The 27,018-nt window shown below is 41.9% G+C and overlaps 1 protein-coding gene across 2 annotated transcripts in view; it reads left to right on the top strand.

Annotated features, from left to right (window-relative positions):
* The window catches only part of ANO6 (anoctamin 6), a 212,146-nt gene that overhangs the window by 35,567 nt on the left and 149,561 nt on the right, over positions 1–27,018 (top strand). Inside the window, exon 2 of one of the 2 annotated variants that reach the window (XM_082634721.1) lies at positions 12,798–12,857. The exons of the other annotated variant lie outside the window; for it this stretch is intronic. Within the exon in view, the coding sequence (XP_082490847.1) occupies positions 12,798–12,857 (60 nt within the window). The remainder of the gene's footprint in view (positions 1–12,797; positions 12,858–27,018) is intronic. 2 annotated transcript variants of the gene reach the window in all.

A 27,018-nucleotide genomic window follows, 5' to 3' on the forward strand; every position in this document is an offset into this window, starting at 1 on the left:
TGAAAAATGCATCTCTTCCTGTGTTCCCTCTCCCAGTGAATGGCATCCCCTATCCACTTTCCCCACCTCCTCTCTCTCCCCACACCACCCTGCTGCTGCTTTTTCTCCATACCCAGTCCTTTAAATTCTGTCTCCTGTGTTTTCTGAGTCCATTCTCTCGCCTCCATCCGAAATATCACCGCCTTGGTCCTAGGCTTCTGTGTCTCTCACCGGGACTGTGGCCTTATCTCTCAGTTTGTATTGCAGCTTTCCAATCTTGTCTTCTCAAATCCACATTTTTGTACCATTGCCAGATCAATTTGTCTACAGTACATGTCTCAGCATGTCACCCTCCTAAACTTACAAGGCTTCAGTGAAGAAAACTGTAAGCCTTACCAAGATTGCAACATATTTAAGTAAATGACAGGGGGTTTTGGTGCTCCCTGTCTGGGGAGACGGTAGTACAGTCCTCATGCTTTTCAGGTCTGTTTTTTTTTAGTTTACTACAGTGCTAATCAGGATTCCAAATGGAGTTTTTTGAGAAGACTGGATATGGTGATTCACTCATCTTATAAATTAAATGAGTGAGAATAAATTTTAAAAATTGAAGTGTAAGAGAGTGGTCTTTACAGGAAGAAAATCTGGTGTTGAATCTTAGCTCTGCTACATATTAGCTGGGTGGCCTTGTACCTCTCCCTCTCCCCCTCACCACTCAGCCCTTCACTGTGTCTTCCTCTTTAAAATGGGATTACTATGGGAACTACCTCTAAGAATTTTTGTTAGCATTAAATGACATAATGACAGAATACATGTAGTATATTTAGCACAATGTCTGGTAGCTAGCAAATGCTTCATAAACGTTAGCAGGATCAAAAGTACATGAAAACCATAGTCACATATGCATACGTACGTGTTTATGTAATACATAAAGATGGTAATAGTGTTTGTCTCGATATGGTGGGGTTGTAAATGTTTATGACTTTTCTCCATTTTCTACAACTATCATCTGTCACTTTTCAGGTAGGAAAGAAAAAAATGTCTTTCAGTGACTTCTTACCTTTACGAAATAAATTTAAGCTTCCTTCCACCTCATTCAGTGCCCTCCATAATCTCATCCCCTCTGTACTGCTCTCTCCTCATCTCTGATAGCTTCCTCCTGCCTACATTTTCAGTCACCCTGAATCCTGAATTACTTTGTTCCCCGTACACACTGTTTCCTGCCCGCATGCCCCCCTGCTGTAATGTCCACTCCTAACTTTTCTCATTTACTGCTGTTGCTCCTTGAAGATTTAGCTTAAAATCACTCATCCCATCAGGTTGACCATTAGGATCCCAGTGTTAAAATTATCTGAATTTGTTTCCCCTCAATGGACTGTTTTTCTCCAGAATAAGGACTTTACTAGAAGCTGGAAATAAAAGATGATTAAGTTACAGTCCATGCCCTTAGGTTGCTTATCATCTGGCAGGAGAAGAAAGGCATGTAAATACACGAAGGTAGTAAATGTTGCAGGATCTCTGACACAGGACCTGCTGAGTATAGTCACGCAGCAATAAGGTGCGATAAGACCCTCTTGGGGGCAGTGGGGGAATTAGGGTGAAGGGCTCAGAATGTTTTCATTCAAGAGTGATGCTTAAGGGCTTCCCTGGTAGTGCAGTGGTTAAGAATCCGCCTGCCAATGCAGGGGACACGGGTTAGAGCCCTGGTCTGGGAAGGTCCCACATGCCGCGGAGCAACTAAGCCCGTGCGCCACAACTACTGAGCCTGCGACCTAGAGCCCGTGCTCCGAAACGAGAAGCCACTGCAGTGAGAAGCCCGCGCACTGCAACTAGAGAAGGCCTGCAGGCAGCAACGAAGGCCCAACGCAGACAAAAATAAATAAATAAATTTATTTTTTTTAAAAAAAGAATGATGATTAAGCAGCTGAATAGGAGTTTCCTGGGCAGATAACATGGGGCCTGTGTTCCAGGCTGGGCATGGGAAAACAGTTCGACACAGAGAATGGTGACAAATTGAGTTTGAGGTGGGGTCTCCAAAGTGCTTGGCACGTGATAGAAGCTCAAAAACATTCAAACCGAACAGTATGCCCCTCCTAGTATTCCAGGTATGGGCTTTAGGAGTTTGCGAATCCTTAGAAGTTGTATATAATATTTTATGTTTATGTGCCTCTGAGAAATTTTCTGGGGAGAGGATCCTTGAATTTCACTATTTTCCCAAAGAGTTGCATGGCCTATGAAAGGTTAAAAACCACTCTTGACAAATATTCTGCCACTAGAAATGGGTGAGGTGAGGGGCGGAGGACAGACAATGATTCGAAGATAAACTGTCCCCTGCAGCTGACAGGGATGCACCAGGGCATTCACGGGGCAGTCACTCACCTGCTAGGGCCGCTGAGGGCCTGGTCACAGTGGGCACTTCAGGCAATGGTTCCACGCACACTTTTCTGGCTCCTTTCAGCAAGCAGGCTCATTCCTGCTTTCTGTTTGCTCCATCTAAGCCATTACAGTGTTCTTTCCCTGATAGTCAAAGCAACTCTCCAGGGCAGGAAACATTATGGGGTTGAAAGACTGGGGAGAGAATGGAAGCACCATATGTTTTATTCCGAAAATAAAGTAAGGAGGTGAACGTGTTAGGGGAACAAGAAAGCAAATGCAGTAACCAAAGCAATTCAGTGGCAATGGTGTTAAAGAGACTGCATTAAAAGACTGCAACAGCATTAACCCCCCAGGGACACTGTGGGGTCAGCTCATTCATTCCTCAGTGGCTGGTAAAGAGATGTGTGAATTACCTGACTCCTAGCAAACCTAATGTCCTCCTCTGCCCCTCTGTGCAGCTATATACGTTTGTTTAGAACATATTGCACTATGGTGTCCTTGTTAGTACTCTTTTCTTCCATAAGGCAAGACTGGCTTATTTTGGAATACCCAGCATTTGCCGCTCGGCTCGGGACATGTTTATTGAAAGAACACACTCGAGCTTTCTAGCTTCAAAGTAGTGGAGTTCATAGTTCAGTCTGCACAGAGGAAACCCCAAACAGCTGAAGACTTGCATCATCCTTTGCTTGGTTCTTTTCCTCCTTTGCCCAGTGAGGCACTCAAGTAAAAGAGCTAATCAAGGAAGGGAGCATATCTTCTGCAAAGATACAGGCTGCTCTTTTGAAGGGAGACATTTGGTGCAATGTTGAATCCGATGCAATTTCAGAAGCTATAGGCTTGCTAAACAGTGTTGATGATGACAAAGCAAGGGACAAAGGTTACGGAAGCAGACGGAGGGCACTACTGGTCACACTTGGATCTGTCTTGGGCGCGCCCACACACCCCCATCAGTCGCCCCAAGTCAAGTAACCTTCAGAAGCATAATGATTAGTTGTATTTTCCAAAGCTCAACATTGGGATGCATGGATCAGTCACTTGCTTGCCTTACGCGAAGCTCAGCCCTGCTCACAGGGATTTGGAGGATCCCTTACAGTGTTGGGGGGAACTTGCAGAGGGCTCAGAGCTTGTTTAAAGGAATGAAAAATTTTAAGATGGGAACACTGAAGAAGGAAGTGAAGGGTGGCTTCATGGTCTCCGGTGTGTGAAGTACACAGAGAATAGTGATTAATATTTTCTTTCCTATTACTAAGGAGCAAAGAATAGGAATATTGATTTGAACTATATGAGAACTGAATTGATGGGATAAATTAAAATATTATTGAAAATATCTTCCTTTACTCCTATCATATTAACTTTATTACTTATAGACAGTTGGTCATTCCTAGCATTCAAGTCATTTACACTGTTGCTTTCCTGGGTTAGACACTCGATCGAAAGAAGGAAAGGAAACCAGTGATGCTGATTGAGCACCTACTGACTGCAGGCTCTGCTCTGGGTTTTCTTGCGTCTCAGATTTGCAAACATCATCCCATTTAATACCCAAGGGGCAGGTATTATTATCCCCATTTATTTGTGGGGAAACTGAGGCCAGGAGCACTCAAGATGACAATTATAGGTGGCAGTCCTAGGTCTTTTTTATATGTTACTTCAATCCTGAGTCTGTGCAACTCCAAAGGCCTTGCTTCTAATTTATCCTTAAATGTGGTGATTCTCATGTTTACTGAGTCTGTCTGGATGCCTCATTCTCTATGAGGCATTCCATACTGGCCCATCCCAGGTCCGGAAAGCCTTCACCTCTGAGAACAACTGTGCATTTGATGCAGTTTGGCACTTACATGTCCAAAACAATCATCTATTCCTATTTCTCAGCCTGGACAAAGCATACTTACAGAGCAGCAAATTTGTAATGCATGCTTTCCAGCATTGCAAAAAGAAAAAGAAGAGAAAGACATTTCAGTATAATAAAGTTAAAATTTTAACCCTAATGGCATGCCTTTGGGTTGTCTCCACAGTGTGGGCAAGCACAGATGGTATGCAGTATCAAGGCTCATAGCAAGGTGAATGATTCTCATCCAAACTAAACCTGTTGGTAACCAAACCTTCCTATCCCTGACGTCTGCTGTGCCACATATTTTTCTGATTGTAGTGTTACACAGTCAGCTCTCTGTATCCGCAGGTTCTGCATCCACAAATTCAACCAACCGTGGATCAAAAATATTCTCCCCAAAAATTTCCAGAAAGTTCCAAAAAGCAAAACTTGAATTTGCCACAAGCCAGCAACTATTTACATAGCATCTACGTTGCATTAGGTATTACAAGTAATCTAGAGATGACTTAAAGTATACAGGAGGATATGCTTAGGTTATATGCAAATACTATACCAGTTTATATAAGGGACTTGAGCATCCAGGGTTTGGGTAACTGCAGGGGTGCTGGAACCAATCACCCACAGATACCAAGTTATGACTGTAAGTGGTCCACTGTAGATATTTTGGAAAAAAACAGAAAATTGCAAATAAAACAGAAATCACCCCTAATGCTACTGCTCAAAGATAAACCAAACATGAATACCTTAGTGTGCTTCTTTCCAGCCTTCTAAAAACGCAGAATTTTATATAGTTTAGAAATACAGTATCCTGTCTTTCCACCTAACTTGCCTCATAAGCATTCCGTAATATTTATTTTTCATTGTGGTAAAATATACAGAACATAAAATTGACCATTTTACCCAATTTCAAATGTACAATTCAGTGGCATTATATACATTCACCACTTTTCGTCTCCAGGACCTTTTCATCATCAGCATTGCTTATATTTAAAAATGCTTCACAAACCACATTTAATAGCTGCATAATATTCCACCAGACAGAATTGACGTGGAAGCCTCTGCTAGCAAACATTTCACAGATATTTATTTTGTCTTCACTGTGAGGTAGACTTTGTGGCTGAGTCCATGAACAAAACATGGATTTTGCCTCCAGGATCTTAAGTCTGGTGAAGAGGTTGTTCATCAGCAGGCAATTTGATTCCCATGGAGGGTGAGCACAGGGGCTGTGGAGGAGAGTTTAAGTCGAGGTACCATTTACATAATCATCCCTTGATTGTTGCAGATCTAACGTGTAGCAGATTATTTTGCTGTTATAAATAATACTGTGAGATTGTTGTAGGTATAAATATTTTTTTCACATTTCAGATTACTTTATGAAGATTTTGAAAAGGGGACTTACTGGACTACTCATTGTAACAGGGCAATAAGTGGAACTGGTTATTGTCATTTCTCAAGGTCAGGGGCAGCCACCAAACGTTTTCATTTCCTGTTACACCTGATGAGCTCTACCAACTTTTTCATAAATGTGTGTCTTACTTGCATTTGGTAGGATTGTGTGAAGCATTGGGATTGGGTAAAGAGTGTATCCGACGAGGAAGAGCTAGGAAGGGCAGAGGCAAAGGGATTGTGGCCGAGGTCAACATTGTAGCACAGGGAACGTTCAAACTGTCCAGCTGTTTGTACTCATTTCAGAGGCCTTGGTTTGGCTCAGGCTTCAGGGCTGTGCTCCACGGGGCTCCTTTCTGTGAAATTCCAGACTTGTGCACTTGAAGCCCACTGTGCAATAAAAGTAGCCTATTAAAAAAAAAAAAGTAACTTTATCATCTAAACAGAAACTTCTGGTCTTTTATCCAAGCTGCAAGAGACTTTTGGATATCGTACAATACTTCCCTGTTCAGACAACAGATGAAGATTCTGAGGCTTAGAAAAGTTAAGAAACATTCTGAAGAAAACCAGTTGGGTGGACAAAGAAGAGAGATTCAAACTCATTTCTCTTGATTTATCTGGCGGTCACCCCATTACCTGTCCCATGTTGTCTTAGCCTTTGTTATTCTCTTTACAGGAATCCTTTTCTTCTTCCCACTTCTAAATTCCTTATTTTGTTCTCTGCTGTTTTCTTCTAAGATGTTACTCATTTTCAGTATTGAATATGTATATGTGCTGGCTAATATCTATCTACAGTTGTCATATTATGCTGGTGTGTTTGAGTTCCTTTAGTTGACTGATTTGTTTGACTGCTAACTCTCTCTTCATCTGGGCCTTGTTGTTTATTGGAAAGTTTCTCTTGGCTCTGGCAAAACTAATCAGTTATGCCTTATTTTTCTCCCTTTGTGTTATTCCCTTTGGGTAATTCTGTGGGTTCTGTTTTTTTTGTTTTGTTTTGTTTTTGAATTAACTTTAAGAAGTAATATACCCTTCAATGAGATAGTAAATGTGGAAACCTGGTTCAGGGCCAAAGAGTAAGCAGTTTTTAAATAGATCATGTATGTTGAGAATAGGAATATTAACACGGATCTCTGATGTATTAATTTCATGATGTTTGATACATAAAGGTTAGTTGGTAAACCTTCTACCATGGGTACACGTGTATGTATTTATGTAAATGTGCATGTATTTTTTTTTATGTGTAGTACCTCTTCCTTCTAAGGTCAAGTTGACAAAAAGAAATAAAGTTAGCATTGCTTCCTGTTAGACAAAATGCCATTACCTTCAGTAGAGCTTCAGATGTATCTAATGACTCTAAATATAGTGCTGTGGGCCCTCTGATAATAACCAGAAAAAGGAACTTAAAAAGCCAGAGCGCCAAATGTGGTCTGAGGCTCTCAGCCCCAATATGAGGTGATTATTATGCAGTTGGAAAATCCTGTAGCTTAGATTCTAAACAATTTCTGGTAATCAATATCTCAAAATAATTCACAGAGTTATCAGGTCCTTTCATTTATGAGAGAAAGGAACAATTCCTCATTTATCTGAAGTCTTTTACGTTGGCAATTCCATCCTTAATTAAAAAGGCATTGGCATTTGCATTATGAAAATTGTTCTTCTGGATTTATATCTGAGTCTATTAATTTAGTGTTTCAAAACTGATTAGCCTTAACCCATATAGTTACTTTTAAACAAAGGCAACTTAAAAATTGATTTTGGAGTATCTTGATTTTAAAGATCATTTCAGACATCTGATTTGCCTGTGTTGGTTCTCCTGTATTGATGTATTAAGTTCTGGAGAACTGAGGAATAAATGCAGTACATTCCACTCCAAAAAAAGCCATTATCATCCTCTCTTAATTTAAAGGACTTGAGAGCCCAAGGAGACATACCCTGCTTCTGCACCTCACACTTGTTCTCTCACTCATTTCCTTCTCTATTTTTCAGTGTGGAATAGTCATTATGATAGTAATAGCAATTATATTTTCTTAAGTGCTTACTGTCAGGCCATGTGTTACATCCAACTTTAGTATTCATAATAGCCCTATGAAGATAGGTAGTATGATGCTCATTTTATAGATTAGGAAGCTGAGACTCTTCCCAGTAGATTACATGATTAACCTCCTTTGATTAACCGTTTGATTGATTGATTCCCTGTTATTTCCCTGTCATTTCTCTGGTCCATTCTGCACGTCACTGCTGGTCCCATCTGTGTTCTATAATATTCCCTGCAGAAACACCTTTAAAGACTCCCCAGACTTCAGTCAGTCTACAGGTTGGCCCCAATTGCTTTAACTTTATATCCCACAACCTCCTTACAAGAACCTGCACCACAGACCCCAAGGTGAGCATACTGTGTACTTTCCCCCACTGTTCCCCCGACCCAGCTCTGGCAGATGCCTACTATGTGCCAGGCACTCTGTTAGGATCTTAGGTACATAGTTCTTGCCTTTAAAACTTTATACTCAGTGGCAAGGCAGACCTGGATATATTACCTCTCCTTAGCCTTTATGTGTCTAATACCAGGTTGGTTTAGAGCTCTTGCCCTTGTTGAAACTTTCCCTAACCATTCAAGGCAAAAGTGAGTCTGCCCTCCTCAGAACGTGGCCTGAACTGACTGTAGCAAATGCTTAGCTTCAAGTTTTGATCTTCTTTTCATGTGCCTGGATCTTAGCCCACTTCTGGTTATAGAATCTGTAGGTAAAGTCTGTGGCTTTAATATCTCTTTTATCACTAAACTCTTAATTTTTTTTTTGGCGGTACGCGGGCCTCTTACTGTTGTGGCCTCCCCCGTTGTGGAGCACAGGCTCCAGACGCGCAGGCTCAGCGGCCATGGCTCACGGGCCCAGCCGCTCCGCGGCATGTGGGATCTTCCCAGACCGGGGCACGAACCCGTGTCCCCTGGATCGGCAGGCGGACTCTCAACCACTGCTCCACCGGGGAAGCCCAACTCTAATTTTTAAAGGGAGGATTGATTAATTTATTAAAATCTGTATAATTTCATAAAGATATTTTAGCCTAGGAATATCATACTTTTAATATATTGCACTGTGACCTGAGACCACATGTATTAAGCTATAAAAAAAATTAGGTGGGTGCAGAAATATGGCATTTTGTTTTGTTTTTTGAATTTTTTACAAACCCCGGTACCAAATCTTTTATTTTTTAAATTGATTAATAATATTACAGTTACACCTTCTTTTTCATTAGCTATCAGCACAAGAAGAAAGCCTTTTGAATATAAGCCAAGCCTTTAAAGGACACTAATAACATATCTTGAGCTCTATTCCTTTGAGTTATGGGATTTGCTAAGTAAAAGGTAAGTGGCATAAGCAGACTGAGTCCTGACTGAGATAGGAAACCTGTTCTAGTGCTGGCCCAAGTCACTAAATTGGGTTACCCTGATCTAGTCAGAAGCATCATGTGCCCCAACTTATTCACATGCCAGATGAGGCCATCTTCATCACAGCAGACATAGCGGGGTTTTGACCCACTGAAGACTTTTGGGCACCTGTCTCCATGTTATGTTAGTTTGAATTTCACCCATCTATTTATGTATATACAGGCATCCCTGGGAGATACTGTGGGTTTGACTCCAGACCACCATGATGAAGCAAATATCGCAACAAAGCAAACACTGCAGTAAAGCGAGTCACAAATTTTTTGGTTTCCCAGTGCATATAAAAGTTAAGTTTACATTATACTGTAGTCTATTAAGTGTATAATAGCATTATGTCTAAAAAAACAAGGTACATACCTTCATTTGAAAATATTTTATTGCTAAAAAATGCTATAACCATTATCTGAGCCTTCAGCAAGTCTTCATCTTTTTGCTGATGGAAGGTCTTGATGTTGACGGCTGCTGACTGATCAGGGTGGTGGCTGCTGTGGCATTTTCTTACCATAACAGCAATGACATTTGCCACATTGCTTGACTCTTCCTTTTACTTACTAACTGGCCTAGTTTCAATATTGTGGTGTCTCAGGGAACAGGGAGGCCCGGGGAGAAGGAACAGCTGGTTGATGGAGCAGTCAGAGCACACCCAATATTTATCAGTTAGGTTTGCTGTCTTATGTGGGTGCAGTTCGTGGCACCCCAAAGCAATTACAATGATAACACTAAAGATGACTGATCACAGATCACTGTAGCAAATATAACAATAATGAAATAGTTTAAAATATTGTGAGAATTACCAAAATGTGACACAGAGACATGAAGTGACCAAATGCTGTTGGAAAAGTGGTGCCAATAGACTTGCTCGATGCAGAGTTGCCATAAGCCTTCAATTTGTAAAAAACACGGTACCCACAAAGTGCAGTAGAAGTGCAATAAAATGAGGAATGCCTGTACTGTGTTAGTGTACTAGGGCTTCCATATAAAATACCAGACTGGGAGGGTTAAACGACAGAATTTATTTTCTCACCGTTCTGCAGCCTGGAAGTCCAAGGTCAGGGTGTCAACAGATTTGGTTTCTTCTGAGGCCTCTCTCCTTGGCTTGTGGACACCACCTTCCTGCTGCATCCTCACATGGTCTTTCCTCTGTGTGTGAACATCCTGAGGTCTCTCTGTGTGTCCATACTTCCTCCTCTTCTAAGGGCTCCAATCAGATTGGATTAGGGCCCACTCTAACAGCCTCATTTTAACTCATCAGCTCTTCAGAGGCCCGTCTCCAAATATAGTCACATTCTGAGGTACCAGGAGTTAGGGCTACTCCATATGAATTTTGAGGAGACATAGTTCAGCCCATAATATCTATTTAAAATAACATTCATTTGTTTTAAATTATATGTAGAGAGACTAGTACAAAGAAGAAACCAAAAATAGCCTTCCTAGTTAATGCCTATTATTTAACAGCAGTGGGGTGGTACGTACTTGAAAAGATAATTCAGACTGTATTGAGGGTATAAAAGGAAGAATGACACTCTCCTAGTCCCCTTCTCCTACACTAAGGCAGCTTCTTTAAATACATTTACATGCATGTTTACATACTCTGTTTAGCTCTAAACAGAGTCCAGGAGCCTTTTTTCCTCCTGTCTTCATGTATTCTACGAAATACATATCTCTGGGTCTGCACATGCTCTGGATTGGCCTTCTTTTAAATGGCTACATAGTATTCCATTGTGTATGTACGAGATTTTAATTTAACTAGTCACTTATTAATGGGCATTTAGATTGTTTCCAGCCTCCTCAGCCCCCCACCAGCATTATAAACTATGGAGATGCATTTCTTTTTAATACCCATTATGGAAAGAATAGTAATGGGCCACCTAATAAAAATAACTGGCGTCCGATTTTGGTGACGACAGCCGTTGTTTTTCACCTTCCTGTCTCTTGGTTTGTGCTGGAGTTGTTGTTGTGAAAGGTGTTTGTCTTTCTTGCCCTCCAGTCCCTGACCGTATGTCAGAACCTCTCCTTCCTGCATAATGTGAAGGAAGGGCCTCCCTGGGCGGCCTTAGGTCAGTCATCTCTGTACAGCGGTCCTTCCTCCTCAGGAAGAAAGGCTCTCCAAATCAGCAGGCATAGACTATTTTTAGTTAAGCAAAATCATTTTTCTTGTAAGCATTGCTGTTTCTTTGTCCACACCGACATATGCATCATTTCTGGCTGCTTCGACCCTTCGGAGAGGGGCAAGCTTTCTAATGGCATGCGAGCATTCTTACCACTAATCAAGATTTACAGCTGAGACCAGGACGCCCAGCCGCTCATTGGATTTTCAGACCCTCTAAGCTAACAGCAGCAGCTCCAAGATTAAGTGCAGTGCAGGGGCCCCAGCCCTGTTGTCCAGGCTGTTTCTCCTTCCCCAGGCCCAGCCTCTTAGTCACAGGTATCATCTGGCGTTGTTTTATAAGCTGCGTCACCATGCAGATGTTCTTTTCTGAAGAATTACTTTCATTTCTGACTCATTTCAGGAAATGAGGCAGTCGATCAGAGGTGTTCTTTGTTTCCAGACCTCCGGAGAGTTCATTTTCTCCTGGGATTTCTAACCACATGTGGGCAGTGCTTTATTTACCCAGATGTGAGAAATAACAGTAATGAACAGCCCTCATCTTAAGGAGCCCTTACTTCCCTGAAGAATCCCATGTGAGGGCCCAGAGGTGGCTTATGCTCTTATTAACGTCAATATTTCTGAGGCTTTGGTTTCATGATGCTTGTAGACATGCTGTGTGAGACATGAGTTTGGTGCAGGCAAAATATAATTTAGCAACAGATTTAAAAGGTAGTCTGGAGTGTTTCTAATTACTGTTTGTTTAGTTCACCATTGCCTAATAGGGATTTAAGTAACCTTGGGGGTAGGGAATATAATGTTCATATTACAGTCAACCATGCAAATCATATTCTAAGTATTGCAGAGAACACACCATGGAGTCACTTTATAGATGTAGTCCTTGGAATTTTGAATTTAGAACTGAGAGCATTTTGGAGTGGACATTTTCTACCTGTCATGCATCAACATGAATTATGCACATGTCCAAAATCAACCCTACTGTGTGTTACAACTCTATATAAAATCCATTGGGGGCTTTTGGCACTCAGTTCTCTTTTTAATTTGACATAAGAATTCTCATTCTTATGGGAGAAACTGGCTTCTCTTTCCTTCCTTTTCCCATCTTTCATTGGCCATATAGGAAACTGAAGTTGTGAGAGGGCCTAGAACAGTGGTTCTCAATCTGGCCTGCACCACAGAATCAGCCTGGGAACTTTCAGAAATACCGATGCCTGGGTCCCACCTCCCCAGAGAGTCTCGCCTAATTGTTGGGAATGCAGCCTGCACTGGGAGGATGTTATTGTGACTAAGGGTTGAGAACCATAGGCTTGAGAGCTCATCTCAGCCTGTGGTTCTCAGCCTGGGCTGCAGGCTAGCATCACCTAGGAAGCTCTTGCCCAAAACACTGCTGCCCCACCAATTAAAACCACATTCTGGGGGGAAGGATCCAGGATTTTTAGAAAGATCCCAGGTGATTTCTGATGCACAGCAAGGGTTAAGGTCAACTGACATAATCTAACCATTGCATATCATAGATAAGGAAAAGGAGAACTAGAAAGGTCAAATGGCTTGCTCAAGGTCAGATCCTGGTTGTTGCAAAAGCAGGTCTGGGACTCAGGTCTGATGTCTCTGACTGGTCTTTCTGCTGCCTACCTGGCCCCCTTATATTTGTTTGTTATATTTATTGATGCCTCCTCATCCTTCAGGTGATGTTCCTGCCTCCAAGAGGCCTTTAATGGCTCCTGCCACTCTCCCATCCGGCCTGGGTAAGATGTCCTTCCTTTATATTTGAACCACCCTCCTTCCCCTTCCCCTTGGACTGTCCGCTCTAGAAGGACAAGGTCCATATTCTTTCAGTAACTTGCTGGCATGTAATGGGGACCTAGATAATGTTTGTTGAATTGAAATTCCCTAACTTTTTATTCACCAATTAGCCCACATGGATTGCTAAAAATAATCCACTCCTTTTGAAAGTAGCTTCTGAGAGCAAATGTTATTGTTACCTGTTGACCGCCCACTGTGCTGTGGGTCAAGATCTCATACACAAGGAATTCCCACCCTTGCCTTCCAGGAGAGAGAGTTGAGGGGGGGAAAAAACGTTTGTCAAGGGGATTTTGATGACAAAATAATGAAAGCAAGATTTCTGTGACTTTACACGTTGCTCAGGGTATTTATAATATCCAGGGACTTCCGAATAACATACTTACAAGTGTATGTGGCGTCAGTGAAAGGGGGCATATGGCATTATCTTAAGACAAAATGAAAATGCTCTTTCATAAAAATGTTTTAAGGACTAAATTATTTCCTTTATCATAATGCATATATAACTGAGCAACCACATCCACTAGCATAGCTGAATTAAATCCTTTGGCTTCTCAGGATTAATATGTTAACGTCTTTTCAACTGAGTAAAAAACTATTGGGGAGATCAAGATGGCAGAGTAGGAGGATGTAGAACTCACCTCCCCCTGTAAGCACATCAAAAATTACATCTACACATAGGACAACTCACAAAAAACCAGCCAGACAGTGGCAGAAGATCTCTTAAATGACCAAAGCTGAAAGAAAGATCCCATGTAACTGAGTAGGACCAAAAAAAAAAAAAAAAAAAAGGCATCAGAATGGGACCAGCACCCCTGGGGGGATCTGTAAAGGAGGGTGTGTCCACACAGGCAGGCCCTTGCTGTATGAAACTCCCCTGTCTGCTGGGAGGCCCACTGGGACAGATAGGGAGCTGGAGGGGCCTGGACTCTGCTCATGAGGCATGTGTACATGCTGGCTTGCTAGCAATCAGAGTAGAGAGAGACCAGCCCTGATGCTGACTACCACCACCTTGCTGCACTTCCAAGCCTGAAATGCACGCCGGGCAGGGCTGCTAGTATGTGCTAAAGTGCTGAAGCTGCAGCGAAGGGACCTTGGGAGAGGACTTGGTCTAGCTGCTTGGAGACAGGCTGGAGGGCCTGAAGTGTGGTCCATTGTTAGTGCATGTAGGGTGGGACGTGGGTCCACCAACGGAACCCCACTGTCAGCTTGCTAACAGCAGGGCGCGGCTCCGGTGGTGCAGGCTTTGTGAGCATGTACAGAGTTGGGGTGGGGCTGACATCTGAGCTCATTATCAGCCCTCCAACAGTGGGGCCAGATCTGGGCAGCAGTGGACTTTGTTGGCGTGCACACGTGGTGGTTGGTGGCATCACAGAGTCCCATGTCCTCAGTGGACAGCCCCTGGATAGGAGTATGCAGCAGTTCCTTTCTCAGCAGGAGTGCTGTAGTTAAGCCCACCTCACACCACAGCTTGGAGCTGGATCTGGGGTGGACAGGTCCAGGAAGAGGCTGCCACAGAGGCAGCACAGGTCCCAGGCCACAGCACAACCACAATTCCTGCAGCTACGATGCTCCAGCCTCCTCCACCAGCTTAGTACTAGGTCTGGGATGAATACAACAGAGAAAGGAATGTGGCCTTGGGCTGCTTCTGGGCAAAACCTTGGACACCTGCATGGGTAGCACGTAGGTTTGCCGTGACCACAATGGGTCTCACTTGCTTCAGGGCTCGCCTCCTTGGGGGCAGAGCATATACTTAAGTACAATGGAGCTTTATTGAACCTGACCCTCAGGACTTCTACTGCAACAAGTGGGGAGCAGGCCTCACCACTGACAGGGCTGTGACAGCCATGGAGCAAATAGGAGGCGTCACCCAACACCCAGTGCAGGATCTGGACACCAGAACAGCAGTCAACCCCCTATCAAGGGGATAATGTCCAGCACACTCTGAGGAAAGATGTGGCAGGCATTCATACCAAAAACAGCCCTAGCACCAAAAATATTGGACTCATAGCCTGCACAGGAATGCTCCCACATAAAAACAGCCCTTCAAGAACAAAGTAGATAACTATTTCTCCTAAATTCATAGAGACAGAGAAATGTATGTAATGTAAATATAAGAAGTGTAAGTAAATGAAAAAGCAAAGGAATTACTCACAATTAAAAGAACAAGAGAAATCCCCTGAAAGAACAAACTCAGTGTACTTGACCCTGAGTTCAAAAAGGAGGTAATGAAAATGCTAAAGGAATTAAGAAAGAAATGCAGGTCACTGTAACAAGAAACTAGAAACTAGAATTAGGAAGCAATCAAAATTAGACAATTCAATTGCCAAGATAAAAACTGATCTAAAAGCAATGAATAGCAGACTAAATAACACAGAAGAATGAATAAGTGATCTGGTAGATAGAATAATGGAAATCACCCAACAGAACAGCAGACAGAAAGAAAAATGAAAAAAAAAAAAAAGCAACAGGGGCTTCCCTGGTGGCGCAGTGGTTGAGAGTCCGCCTGCCGAGGCAGGGGACACGGGTTCGTGCCCCGGTCCGGGAGGATCCCACGTGCCGCGGAGCGGCTGGGCCCATGAGCCATGGCCTCTGGGCCTGCGTGTCCGGAGCCTGTGCTCTGCAACGGGAGAGGCCACAACAGTGAGAGGCGCGCGTACTGCAAAAGGGAAAAAAAAAAGCAACATACGAGATTTATAGGATAATATAAAGCACGCCAACCTATGCGTAATAGAGGTTCCAGAGATAAAGAAAGAGAGAAGGGGATTGAAAATGTATTTGAAGGGCTTCCCTGGTGGCGCAGTGGTTGGGAGTCCACCTGCTGATGCAGGGGACATGGGTTCATGCCCCAGTCCGGGAAGATCCCACATGCTGCGGAGTGGCTGGGCCTGTGAGCCACAACTACTGAGCCTGCGTGTCCGGAGCTTGTGCTCCACAACGGGAGAGGCCACAACAGTGAGAGGCCCGCACACCGCGATGAAGAGTGGCCCCCGCTCACTGCAACTGGAGAAAGCCCTCGCACAGAAACGAAGACCTAACACAGCCAAATAAATAAATAATTAATTTAATAATTAATTTAAAAAAAAACCATGAAGAAAATGATCACATGGAGACTAAATAACATGCTCCAAAAAAGCAGTGGGTCAACAAGGCAATTAAAGAGGGAATCAGAAAATACTTCAAGAGAAATGGCAATGAAAACGCAGCCTTACAAAATCTATACGATGCAGCAAAAGCAGTTCTAAGAGTGACATTCATTAGCAATACAGGCCTTCCTTAAGAAACAAGAAAAATCTCAAACAGCCTAACCTACCACCTAAAAGAACTAGAAAAAGAAGGTCAAACAAAACCCAAGGTTAGCAGAAGGAAGGAAATAATAAAGATCAGAGAGGAAATAAATAAAACAGAGATCAAGGAAACAATAGAAAAATCAATAAAACCAAGAGCTGTTTTTTTGAAAAATAAACAAAATCAACAAACCTCTAGCCAGGATCACCAAGAAGAAAAGAGAGAGGACCCAAATAAACAAAATAAGAAATGAAAGAGGAGAAGTAAAAACCAATACCACAGAAATACAAAAAATAATAAGAAAATACTATGAACAAGTTGGACAACCTAGAAGAAAGGGACAAGTTTCTAGAAATATATAGCCTGTCAAAATTGAGTCAAGAAGAAACACATAATTTGAACAGACCAATCACTAGAAGTGAAATAGAATCTGTAATTTAAAAAAACCCCCAAACTCCCTGCAAACAAAAGTATAGGACTGAAAGCCTTCACTGAGGAATTCTGCCAAACATACAAAGAAGAACTTATCCCAGTCCTTCTCAAACTATTCCAAAAGATTAAAGAGGAGAGAACACTCCCAAATTCATCTATGAAACCACTATCACCCTGATACCAAAGCCAGACAAAGACATTACAAAAAAAGAAAATTACAGGACAATATCTTTGATGAATATAGATGTAAAAATCCCCAACAAAATATTACCAAACTGAATGCAGTAATGCATAAAAAGGATCATACATCATGATCAAATTGGATTCATTCCAGGGTAGCCTGGATGGTTCAACATACACGAATCAATCAATGTGGTATACCACATTAACAAAAGAAAAGACAAAAATCATATGATCATCTCAATAGATGCAAGAAAAGCATTTGATAAAATTCAACATCGCTTCATGATAAAAACTCTTACCAAAGTGGGTACAGAGGGAACATATCTCAACATAGTAAAAGTCATTTATGACAAACCCACAGCCAACATAATACATAATAGTGAAAGCTGAAAGCCTTTCTCCCAAATTCAGGAACAAGACAAGGATGCCCACTCTCACCCTTTCTATTTAACATAGTATTGGAAGTTCTAGCCACAGCAATCAGACAAGCAAAAGAAATAAAAGGTATCCAGATTGGAAGAGAAGAGGTAAAATCGTTACTTGCAGATGACGTGATACTCTATATAGAGAAGCCTAAAGATGCCACACAAAACCTATTAGAACTGATAAATGAATTCAGCAAGGTAGCAGGATTCAAGATTAATATACAGAAGTCTGTTGCATTTCTTTACACTTACAAAATATCAGAAAGAGAAAGTGAAAAAATGATCCCATTTAAAATCACACTGGGGAAAAAAACAAAAACAACAAAAAACTATGAATAAACTTAACTAAGGAGGTGAAAGACCTATATGCTGAAAACTATGAAACGTTGATAAAGGAAGTTGAAGGTGATTTAAAGAAATAGAAAGGTATCCCATGCTCTTGGATTGGAAGATTTAACATTGTTAAAATGGCCATACTACCCTCAGCAATCTACAGATTTAATGTGATTCCTATTAAAATCCATGACATTTTTCACAGACCTAGAACAAATAATTCTAAAATTTATATGGAACCACAAATGACCCAGAATTGCCAAAGCAATACTGAAGAAAAAGAACAAAGCTGGAGGCATAACATGCTCCCCCCACCAGACTTTAGACAGTACTACAAAGCTACAGTAATCAAAACAGGGTGGTATTGGCACAGAAACACACATGAGAACCAATGGAACAGAATAGAGAGCCCATAAATAAACCCGCACGCCCACAGTCAATTAATCTACACCAAAGGTGGCAAGGATATACGTTGGAGAAAAGACAATCTCTTCAGCAAGTGGTGTTGGGAAAGCTGGACAGCTACATGCAAATTAGTAAAATTAGAGCACTCCCTCACTCCATATTACAAAAATAAACTCAAAATGGCTTAAAGACCTAAATATAAGACATGACACCACAAAACTCCTAGAAGAGAACATAGGTGAAACATTCTTGGATATAAATCATAGCAATATTTTCTTAGATCAGTCTCCCAAGACAAAAGAAGAGCAAAAATCAACAGATGTGACCTAATCAAACTTAAAAAGCTTTTGCATAGCAAAGGAAACCATCAACAAAACAAAAAGACAACCTCTGAAATGGGAGAAAATATTTGCAAAGGATGTGACCAACAAGGGATTAATATTTAAAATATACAAACAGCTCATATAACTAAATACAAAACAAACAAACAAACGCTAACCCAATCAAAAAATTGGCAGAAGACCTACATAGACATTTCTCCAAAGAAGATACACAGATGACCAACAGGCATATGAAAAGATGCTCAGCATCACTATTTATGAGAGAAGTGCAAATCAGAACCACAGTGAGGTATCACCTCACACCAGTCAGAATGGCTATCATCAAAAAGTCTACAAATGATAAATGCTGGAGAGAGGGTGGAGAAAAGAGAACCCTCTTACACTGTTAGTGGGAATGTAGATTGGTACAGCCACTATGGAGAACAGTATGGAATTTCCTTAAAAAACTAAAAATAGAGCTACCATGTGATCCAGAAATCCCACTCCTGGGCATATATCCAGAAAAGGTGAAAACTCTAATTTGAAAAGATACTTGCACCCCAATGTTCATCGCAGCACTATTTACAGTAGCCAGGACATGGAAACAATCCAAGTGCCCTCAACAGATGATTGGCTTAAGAAGATGTGGTGTATATATATATATATATATACACACACACACATATATGTATACACACACACACTGTAATATTACTCAACCATAAAAAGAATAAAATATTGCTATTTGCAGCAACATGGATAGACCTAGAGAATATCATACTAAGCAAAGTAAGTAGGCAGAGAAAGCAAATATTATATATTACTTATATGTCAATCTAAAAAATAATACAAATGAATCTATATACAAAATAGAAAAAGACTCACAGACATAGAAAACAAACTTACGGTTACCAACAGGGAAAGGGAGTGGGGAGGGATAAATTAAGAGTATGGGATTAACAGATACATACTACTATACATAAAATAGATAAGCAAGAAGGATTTCCTGTATAACACAGGGAACTATATTCAATATCTTATAATAACCCATAATGGAAAATAATCTGAAAAAAAATATGTAACTGAACAATAAAAAACAACAACAACAAAAAACTATCACTCCTCTGTCATCTCAGTTTACTTAAGGTCATGCTTGTCCCGTGTCTTCTTGTTATTTGAAATAAGTTTCCAGATTTGCAGTATTTATGTTTACTGTTGTAGCTGTTACAGAGATTTGTCTCAGAAAGCAGATTACAACCAGGATCTGTTTACCTTACAGGTAGCCAGGAGGCTGCACAAAGTGGTAACAGAAAGTAGCTGTTTTTCTCATTTGGAGAATTCAGAGTTATAAGTTTTTGGAGCCAAGACTGCAAACTGGGCTGTATTGTAGGATAGATGTTAAAATGACGTAAAGAGATTGCAGACAGTAGCCAATAATGACCCAAGTGCGTGAAATCTTTTTGAAGTCTTAGTAAGACTTCGTGGGTTCATGCTTTATAATTGGGAGTCTTCACATCCCAGGTAAGTGGCAGTGTGGCAGCGTGTAAATAAAGCCGCCATTTATCAGGGGAAATCTTCCCAAAACAAATATCCTTAAAATTTTCCAGAGAAAGCTAAGTGACTTAGCTGGAGGTAAATATACAACATTTTTATATTAAAATAATTTCATTATATCGTGAAATAAAATGCAAAGTTTGCATAACTTTTTTTTTAAGATGAGAAATTTTAAAGAACCACTTTCCAGTCTCTCCTTTGCTGCTACTTGGATGAAAAGTTAAACCAATAAAGGTTTTTGCTACGTAACCAACTTCTATCTCACTAATTTCGGAGGCTCAACAGTACATTCTGGAAGAGACGAGGAAGGAGGGAAAGGAAGGGTTTATTAAATATGTAAGACACCATGTTCAGTGTCTTCACCCATGTTGTGCTGTCGAATCTTTATGGCTGTGCTGCAAATTAGGAATTATTCACAGCAATTTTTGCTTGTGAGGAGGTCTGTACGCACCTGTCCACTAGGAAGCAGAGCTGAAATTTGAAAACAGATCTATCTGATTCCAGAGTCCTTGTATTTTTCCCCTGACATGGCCTTTCATGTCATGAGGGTGGAGACGTCTCCAAAAGAGCCTTGTTACTAACTCTGAGTATTTGCCATGCTGGTGAAAGAGGAGGGCTGACTTTAGCTTCTCCTAGAGTTTTTTTTAAAATAGATTTAATTAATTAATTAATTAATTAATTAATTTTTGGCTGCGTTGGGTCTTCGTTGCTATGCGCAGGCTTTCTCTAGTTGCGGCGAGTGGGGGCTACTCTTCGTTGTGGTGTGCAGGCTTCTCATTGTGGTGGCTTCTTGTTGCGCCGCACAGATTCTAGGCGCACGGGCTTCAGTTGTTGTGACATGTGGGCTTCAGTAGTTGTGGCTTGCGGGCTCTAGAGCGCAGGCTCAGTAGTCGTGGCACAGGGGTTTAGTTGCTCCCTGGCATGTGGTATCTTCGCGGACCAGGGCTCGAATCCGTGTCCCCTGCATTGGCAGGTGGATTCTTAACCACTGCGCCACCCGGGAAGCCCCCTAGAGTTGTTATTAAACACCAGTAAGTTAATATATACAAACTTCTGTGACACAGTTAAAAGCATTTCCCAACATTATCCTATAAAGTTCTGACTTTAAAATGACATGTTGTTATTACAGTGACCCTCAGAGTTCCAGTGTATTCATTGTCATGATTTTAAAGGGAGGAAAGGAATTGTCAGCAGTGGCTATGTTTGGCCGCAAGCCATATAGTGTCAGAATTTTGTGATCTCTCTCAGACATCATGCCTTTGACTTGAGGGAGGCAGCAAAGCAAAATAGTTGATAGTTTGTGCTTTGCCCTGCAATTCCTGAATTTGAGAATCCTGGCTCTGCTACACACTAGCTGTGTGATGGTGGGCAAGTGACCTAACCTCTTTGTGCCTTAGTTTCCTCCTAAGTAAAACAAGAACAGTAATAACTTGATTGCTGTTTTAAGAACTGTATAACTATCAGGCCTGTTAAGAGCTTAGAACTTTGCATGTTGCAAAGTAAGTGCTCAGGAAGTATTTAGCTATTCTTAGTAAAAGCTAGGTGCTACCTGGCCCAGCAATCCCACTTCTGGGTACTGACCCAAGAGAAAATGAAAACCTGTGTCCACATAAGACATTTTAACAAAAGTTTGTAGAAAGTTTTATTCATAATAGCTAAAATCTGGAAACAAATGTCCATCAACTGGTGAATGGATAAACTGTGGTACATCCACTCTGTGGAATACTATTCAGAAGCAAAAAAGAACAAATTTCTGATAGGGGCAACAACATGGCTAAGTTTCAAAAGCATTGTGCCAGGTGAAAAATCCAGACATAAAAGCCTGCATCCTTTTTGATTCCAATTATGTGACGTTCTATAAAGGCAAAACTGTAAATTACAGAAATTAGATCCTTGCTTGCTGAGGACAGATCATTGAAGAGCAGAGGAGACTGACTGCAGAAGGGCAAAAGGAAACTTTCTGAGGTGATGGAAATGGTCTATGTGTTTATTGTGGCAGAGGTTATGTGATTGTTTATGTTCGTCAAAATGCATCCAGCTTAGAAAGGGTCCATTTTTACTGTATATAAGTTACACTTCAATAAATCTGATTTTCAAAGTCAGGGACTACAACATGAGCAAAGCATAGTGGGGAAAAAAAGGGGTTAGAAACAATAAATCAGAATTGCCGAAAATGCAGCTATTCTAGTTTCAGTTAGCATGTGAGATGGGAGGAATAATTTTGTTAATTTTCCTCTTACAGGCTGTGAGTTAGAAAAATGTAGAAACCTGTAGAAGAGTTCTGTCCTGCTCTAGCATATCTGATTCTCTTGGTTCTGAGCACTGTCTGCTTCCCCATTTTTGAGCTGTTGCCATTTCACAGACACAGGGATCTCCTGGGTTGCTGGCTGGGAGAATCCTGAAGGAGGGCTTGCCATGTGATGAGGCATTCATGGAGACAGAGCCTTGGTGTTCTAGATGAACTGAAGGTTCCTATTCCAGATAACTACGTAGTCTGAGTACACTTATGGGGAAGGAATGTTATCTCAGAGCATTTTTCATTCATCATGAGTCACTGAAGCCCCTGCACTTTCTTTTGGAGCCGGCGCTTATCTCAGCAGCCCAGGACATGGTCGACCACTCCCTCCTTCCTGAAATTCTTTCTTTCCTTGGCTTCTGTGATGTTCCTGCATCTTGATTCTGTTCACAACTCGCTTGTTTTTTCTGTCTCCTCTGCTAGATCCGTCTCTCCCCATTCCTGGCCCCTAAACTTTGCAGCGCCAAGGCCTTTGTTCTCTGACCTCTTCCCCATCTTAATGTACTCCATAGGTGCTCTCCTTCATTTCCAGGGCCTTAAATACCTTAAATCTACATGTTGATGATCTCATATGCTTACCTCTAGTGCCCGGTCTCTCCCTTGCTTTCCAGCTAGCTGCCTGTTTTATCTCATTACTTGGTTGTCTAATAGACATCTCAAACTTAACAGGCCCAAAACCCAAGTCTTGATTTCTTTTCTAACCCTGCACTTCTTCCACTGTTTCTCATCTCAGCAACGACTCTACCCAGTTGCTCAGCCACGAACCTGGAGTCATCCTTGATCCCTGTCTTTCTCTCCCACCTCATATTCGAGCCGTTAGCATCCATCCTAAATCCAAGTGCTCCTCATCTCCCACCCCCATGCCTAAATCCAAGCCCAGGTCACCACCAAAGTCTTCTGGGACTTCTGCAGCTACTTCCTAAGTGAGCCTCTGTTATGTACCTCTTGCTCCAAGTTCACGCAACAGTCACAGTGATCCTCTATGTTAGACTTTTTTTTTTTTTTTTTTTTTTTTTGCGGTACATGGGCCTCTCACTGCTGCGGCCCCTCCTGCTGCGGAGCACAGGCTCCGGACGCACAGGCTCAGCGGCCATGGCTCACGGGCCCAGCCGCTCCGCGGCATGTGGGATCTTCCCGGACCGGGGCATGAACCCGCGTCCCCTGCATCGGCAGGTGGACTCCCAACCACTGCGCCACCAGGGAAGCCCTGTGTTAGACTTTTATACGACCTGCATTGGATTCCCTACAAACAGTATACAGTTTGAACTCTCAGCCCTGTTGTATTTAAGGCCCTTGCTAACTCTCTGTCCCCATCTCTTCCCACCCTGCCTGTCTCTTGAGGTGCCCCAGACATACTGTCCTCTCTCTGTGCCCTGACATGCTACCCCCCACTGCCAAGAATATTGTCCATATCTTCCTGTCCATCTCTTCTCACCTCCCCACCCCTTCCTGTCTAGGATTCCTGCTCCTGCACTTCATTTAGTTCTCCCTCAAATGCCACCCCCTCTGAGCCGGCCCCCCGACTCATCTAAAATATCACTGTTACTCTGTATCCCCTTCATGTGCTTTATTTGTTTTCAATGCATTTCTCCCCACCTGAAATTAGTATATGAGTATTTGTTTATTGCCTCTGTCCCCTGGTAGACTGTAAGCTCCCTAAGGGTGTTGTGCTGGTGTTTAATACGTATTTTCTGAACGACTGAAGGAATAAGGGAATTAATGTTCTGGTACCCCTATATTAAAAATTAAAGAGCCAAATATCTTCCTATACCCTAATATCCCTGTCTGTCTCTCACCCCATTTCTCTGCTCTGCTTTTAGGCAGAATTTCTAAATCGTCTAGATGTACTGTAGCTTTTCATTACTCATTTTCTCTTCACTCTGACAGTCTGATATCTTTTCCCATCACTCTTGTGCAGTTTCTCAGGGTCATTCAAGTCCTATGTGTTGCCGTCTCCAATGGATGCATTCCTATCCTGTCTTACTAGGTCTCTGAGTAGCTTTAGCACAGTTTTCCATTCTGCTCTTGAAATTCCCTCCTAACTTGGCTTCCGCCATCCCTACTGGCCGTTCCTTATTCCTTTGCGGGCGTCTTCTTCTTTTGGGGACCTCTGAATGTGGAGAGTTCTTCAGGATGTGGCTTAGGCCCTCTTCTTCCTCTACATGGTCATCTGTTCCCAGGGCTTTACATGCTGTCAATGAGCTGATGACTCCCCAGTGTATGTATGTGTCCAACAGTGACCTGTTCTGACCTCCAGACTCCACATCTGACTGCCTCCTTGACGTCTCTTTGGATGTCTCATGCTCAAGGAGGAAGTCTTGTTTCGCTTCTGTATCCCATCTCCCTGAATCTGCCTTTCCACATCCCATCTTGGCCATCTTAGTAAATGGCACCACCATCTTGCCAGTTTCCAAAGTCAGAAACTTGGGTGTCATCCTGTGTTTCTCCTTCATTGTCCCCCTTTGCCCCAGTACTTTTAGTTCTATCTTTAAAATATATTTTGAATTTGTCTTCTCTATCTCTACTACTACTGTCGTAGGCCAACTCTTTTTTTTTTTTTTTTTTTTGCATAGCTAAATTATATAGATTTGGGGGGAGGGGAAGTGGGGGGTGGATTCAGTGATCTGAGAAGCCTCCTGAGAAGACTTGTCCTCTTGTTTGATCGTCACAATATGATGAGGAAATGGAGGTTCAGAGAGTTTGCACATGTGCCCAAGGTCACACAGCGTGAGGGGAAGGCAGGACTTGTACCTGCTCTGCCACACTCTGAGCCCTCACAAGCATCACCTCTCAGGTCTTTGCACCAACACTGGGTTTGCCAAGTGAAAAGCCTCTTGCCCTCCATGAGACGCCACTTGAAAGGAAGCCACACGGGCCCCAAGGTGGGGTCTCAGGCAGCCCTGTGGGAGCTGTTTGGGGCACAAGCCCTTCTTGGGACCTCTGCTCACTGCCAATCCAGGGAGCAAGTGCCATCTTCAGGAAACGGGGTGGGGGGCTGCTGCTGATGACAGCATGACTCATTGTTAGTAGGTTTTCAATGAGGGATCTCAACAGTATCTAGTAACTGGTCTGTTGTTTCTGCTCTTGCCACAGCAGAGTGCTCTAAAATGCTGTGATGCCACATACTGCCTACCTGGCAGTGTGTGTGTCATATCCCCCTGCCTCCTCTTCAGCCTCATTTTATTCCCCAGCCTCTAACTTCTTCAACTCTTCAGTTACACTGATGGCCTTTAACCGTGTCCTTCAACACACCAAGGGTTCAGAACCCTTGGCCTGCTCTCCCTGCCACCCCTTCCCCCTCGCAATGTTCTTCTTTAGTCCTGCACGGCCAAGTCTGTCTCATCCTTCAGGTCTCAACTTAAATATCACCCGCCAGGGAGCCTCCTCTGACCACACTGCCCAAAATACTTCCTTCTCTTATTCTGTATCATAACCACCTTATTTCGTTATCACTAAGCAGAATCAATTATTTTAAAAGGATTTATGCTTAGTTGTTATTATAGAATATAAGTTCCCTGAAAAGAGACTTTTTCTGCTTTATTAGCTGTGTGTCTTCTGCATCTAGCACGACGCTGACACATAGTAGGTGCTGGAACAGGGATTCTTTTTTTAAATTTTATTTTATTTTAATTTAATTTAATTTTTTTAACATCCTTATTGGAGTATAATTGCTTTACAATGGTGTGAGTTTCTGCTTTATAACAAAGTGAATCAGCTATACATACACATGTGTCCCCATATCTCTTCCCTCTTGCATCTCCCTGCCTCCCACCCTCCCTATCCCACCCCTCTAAGTGGTCACAAAGCACTGAGCTGATCTCCCTGTCCTATGTGGCAGCTTCCCACTAGCTATCTATTTTACATTTGGTAGTGTATATATGTCCATGCCACTCTCTCACTTTGTCCCAGCTTACCCTTCCCCCTCCCCGTATCCTCAAGTCCATTCTCTAGTAGGTTTTGTGTCTTTATTCCTATCTTGCTCCTAGGTTCTTCGTGACCATTTTTTTTCTTATATTCCATATATATGTGTTAGCATACGGTATTTGTTTTTCTCTTTCTGACTTACTTCACTCTGTACGACAGACTCTGGGTCCATCCACCTCACTAAAAATAACTCAATTTCGTTTCTTTTTATGGCTGAGTAATATTCCATTGTATATATGTGCCACATCTTCTTTATCCATTCATCTGTTGATGGACACTTCAGTTGCTTCTATGTCCTGGCTATTGTAAATAGAGATGCAATGAACATTGTTTCGTATGACTCTTTTTTTGAGTCATGTTTCACATGTCTCTTTTTGAATTATGGTTTTCTCAGGGTATATGCCCAGTAGTGGGATTGCTGGGTTGTATGGTAGTTCTATTTGTAGTTTTTTAAGGAACCTCCATACTGTTCTCCATAGTGGCTGTATCAATTTACATTCCCACCAACAGTACAAGAGTGTTCCCTTTTCTCCACACCCTCTCCAGCATTTATTGTTTCTAGATTTTTTGATGATGGCCACTCTGACCCGTGTGAGGTGATACCTCATTGTAGTTTTTTTTTTTTTCATTGTAGTTTAGATTTGCATTTCTCTAATGATTAGTGATGTTGAGCATCCTTTCATGTGTTTGTTGGCAATCTGTATCTCTTCTTTGGAGAAATGTCTATTTAGATCTTCTGCCCATTTTTGGATTGGGTTGTTTGTTTTTTTGATATTGAGCTGCATGAGCTGCTTGTAAATTTTGGTGATTAATCCTTTGTCAGATGCTTCATTTGCAAATATTTTCTCCCATTCTGAGGGTCGTCTTTTCGTCTTGTTTATGGTTTCCTTTGCTGTGCAAAAGCTTTTAAGTTTCATTAAGTCCCATTTGTTTATTTTTGTTTATA

Source organism: Mesoplodon mirus (genome assembly GCF_964341445.2).
Source record: "Mesoplodon mirus genome assembly, chromosome: 11".
Classification (NCBI taxonomy): domain Eukaryota; kingdom Metazoa; phylum Chordata; class Mammalia; order Artiodactyla; family Ziphiidae; genus Mesoplodon; species Mesoplodon mirus.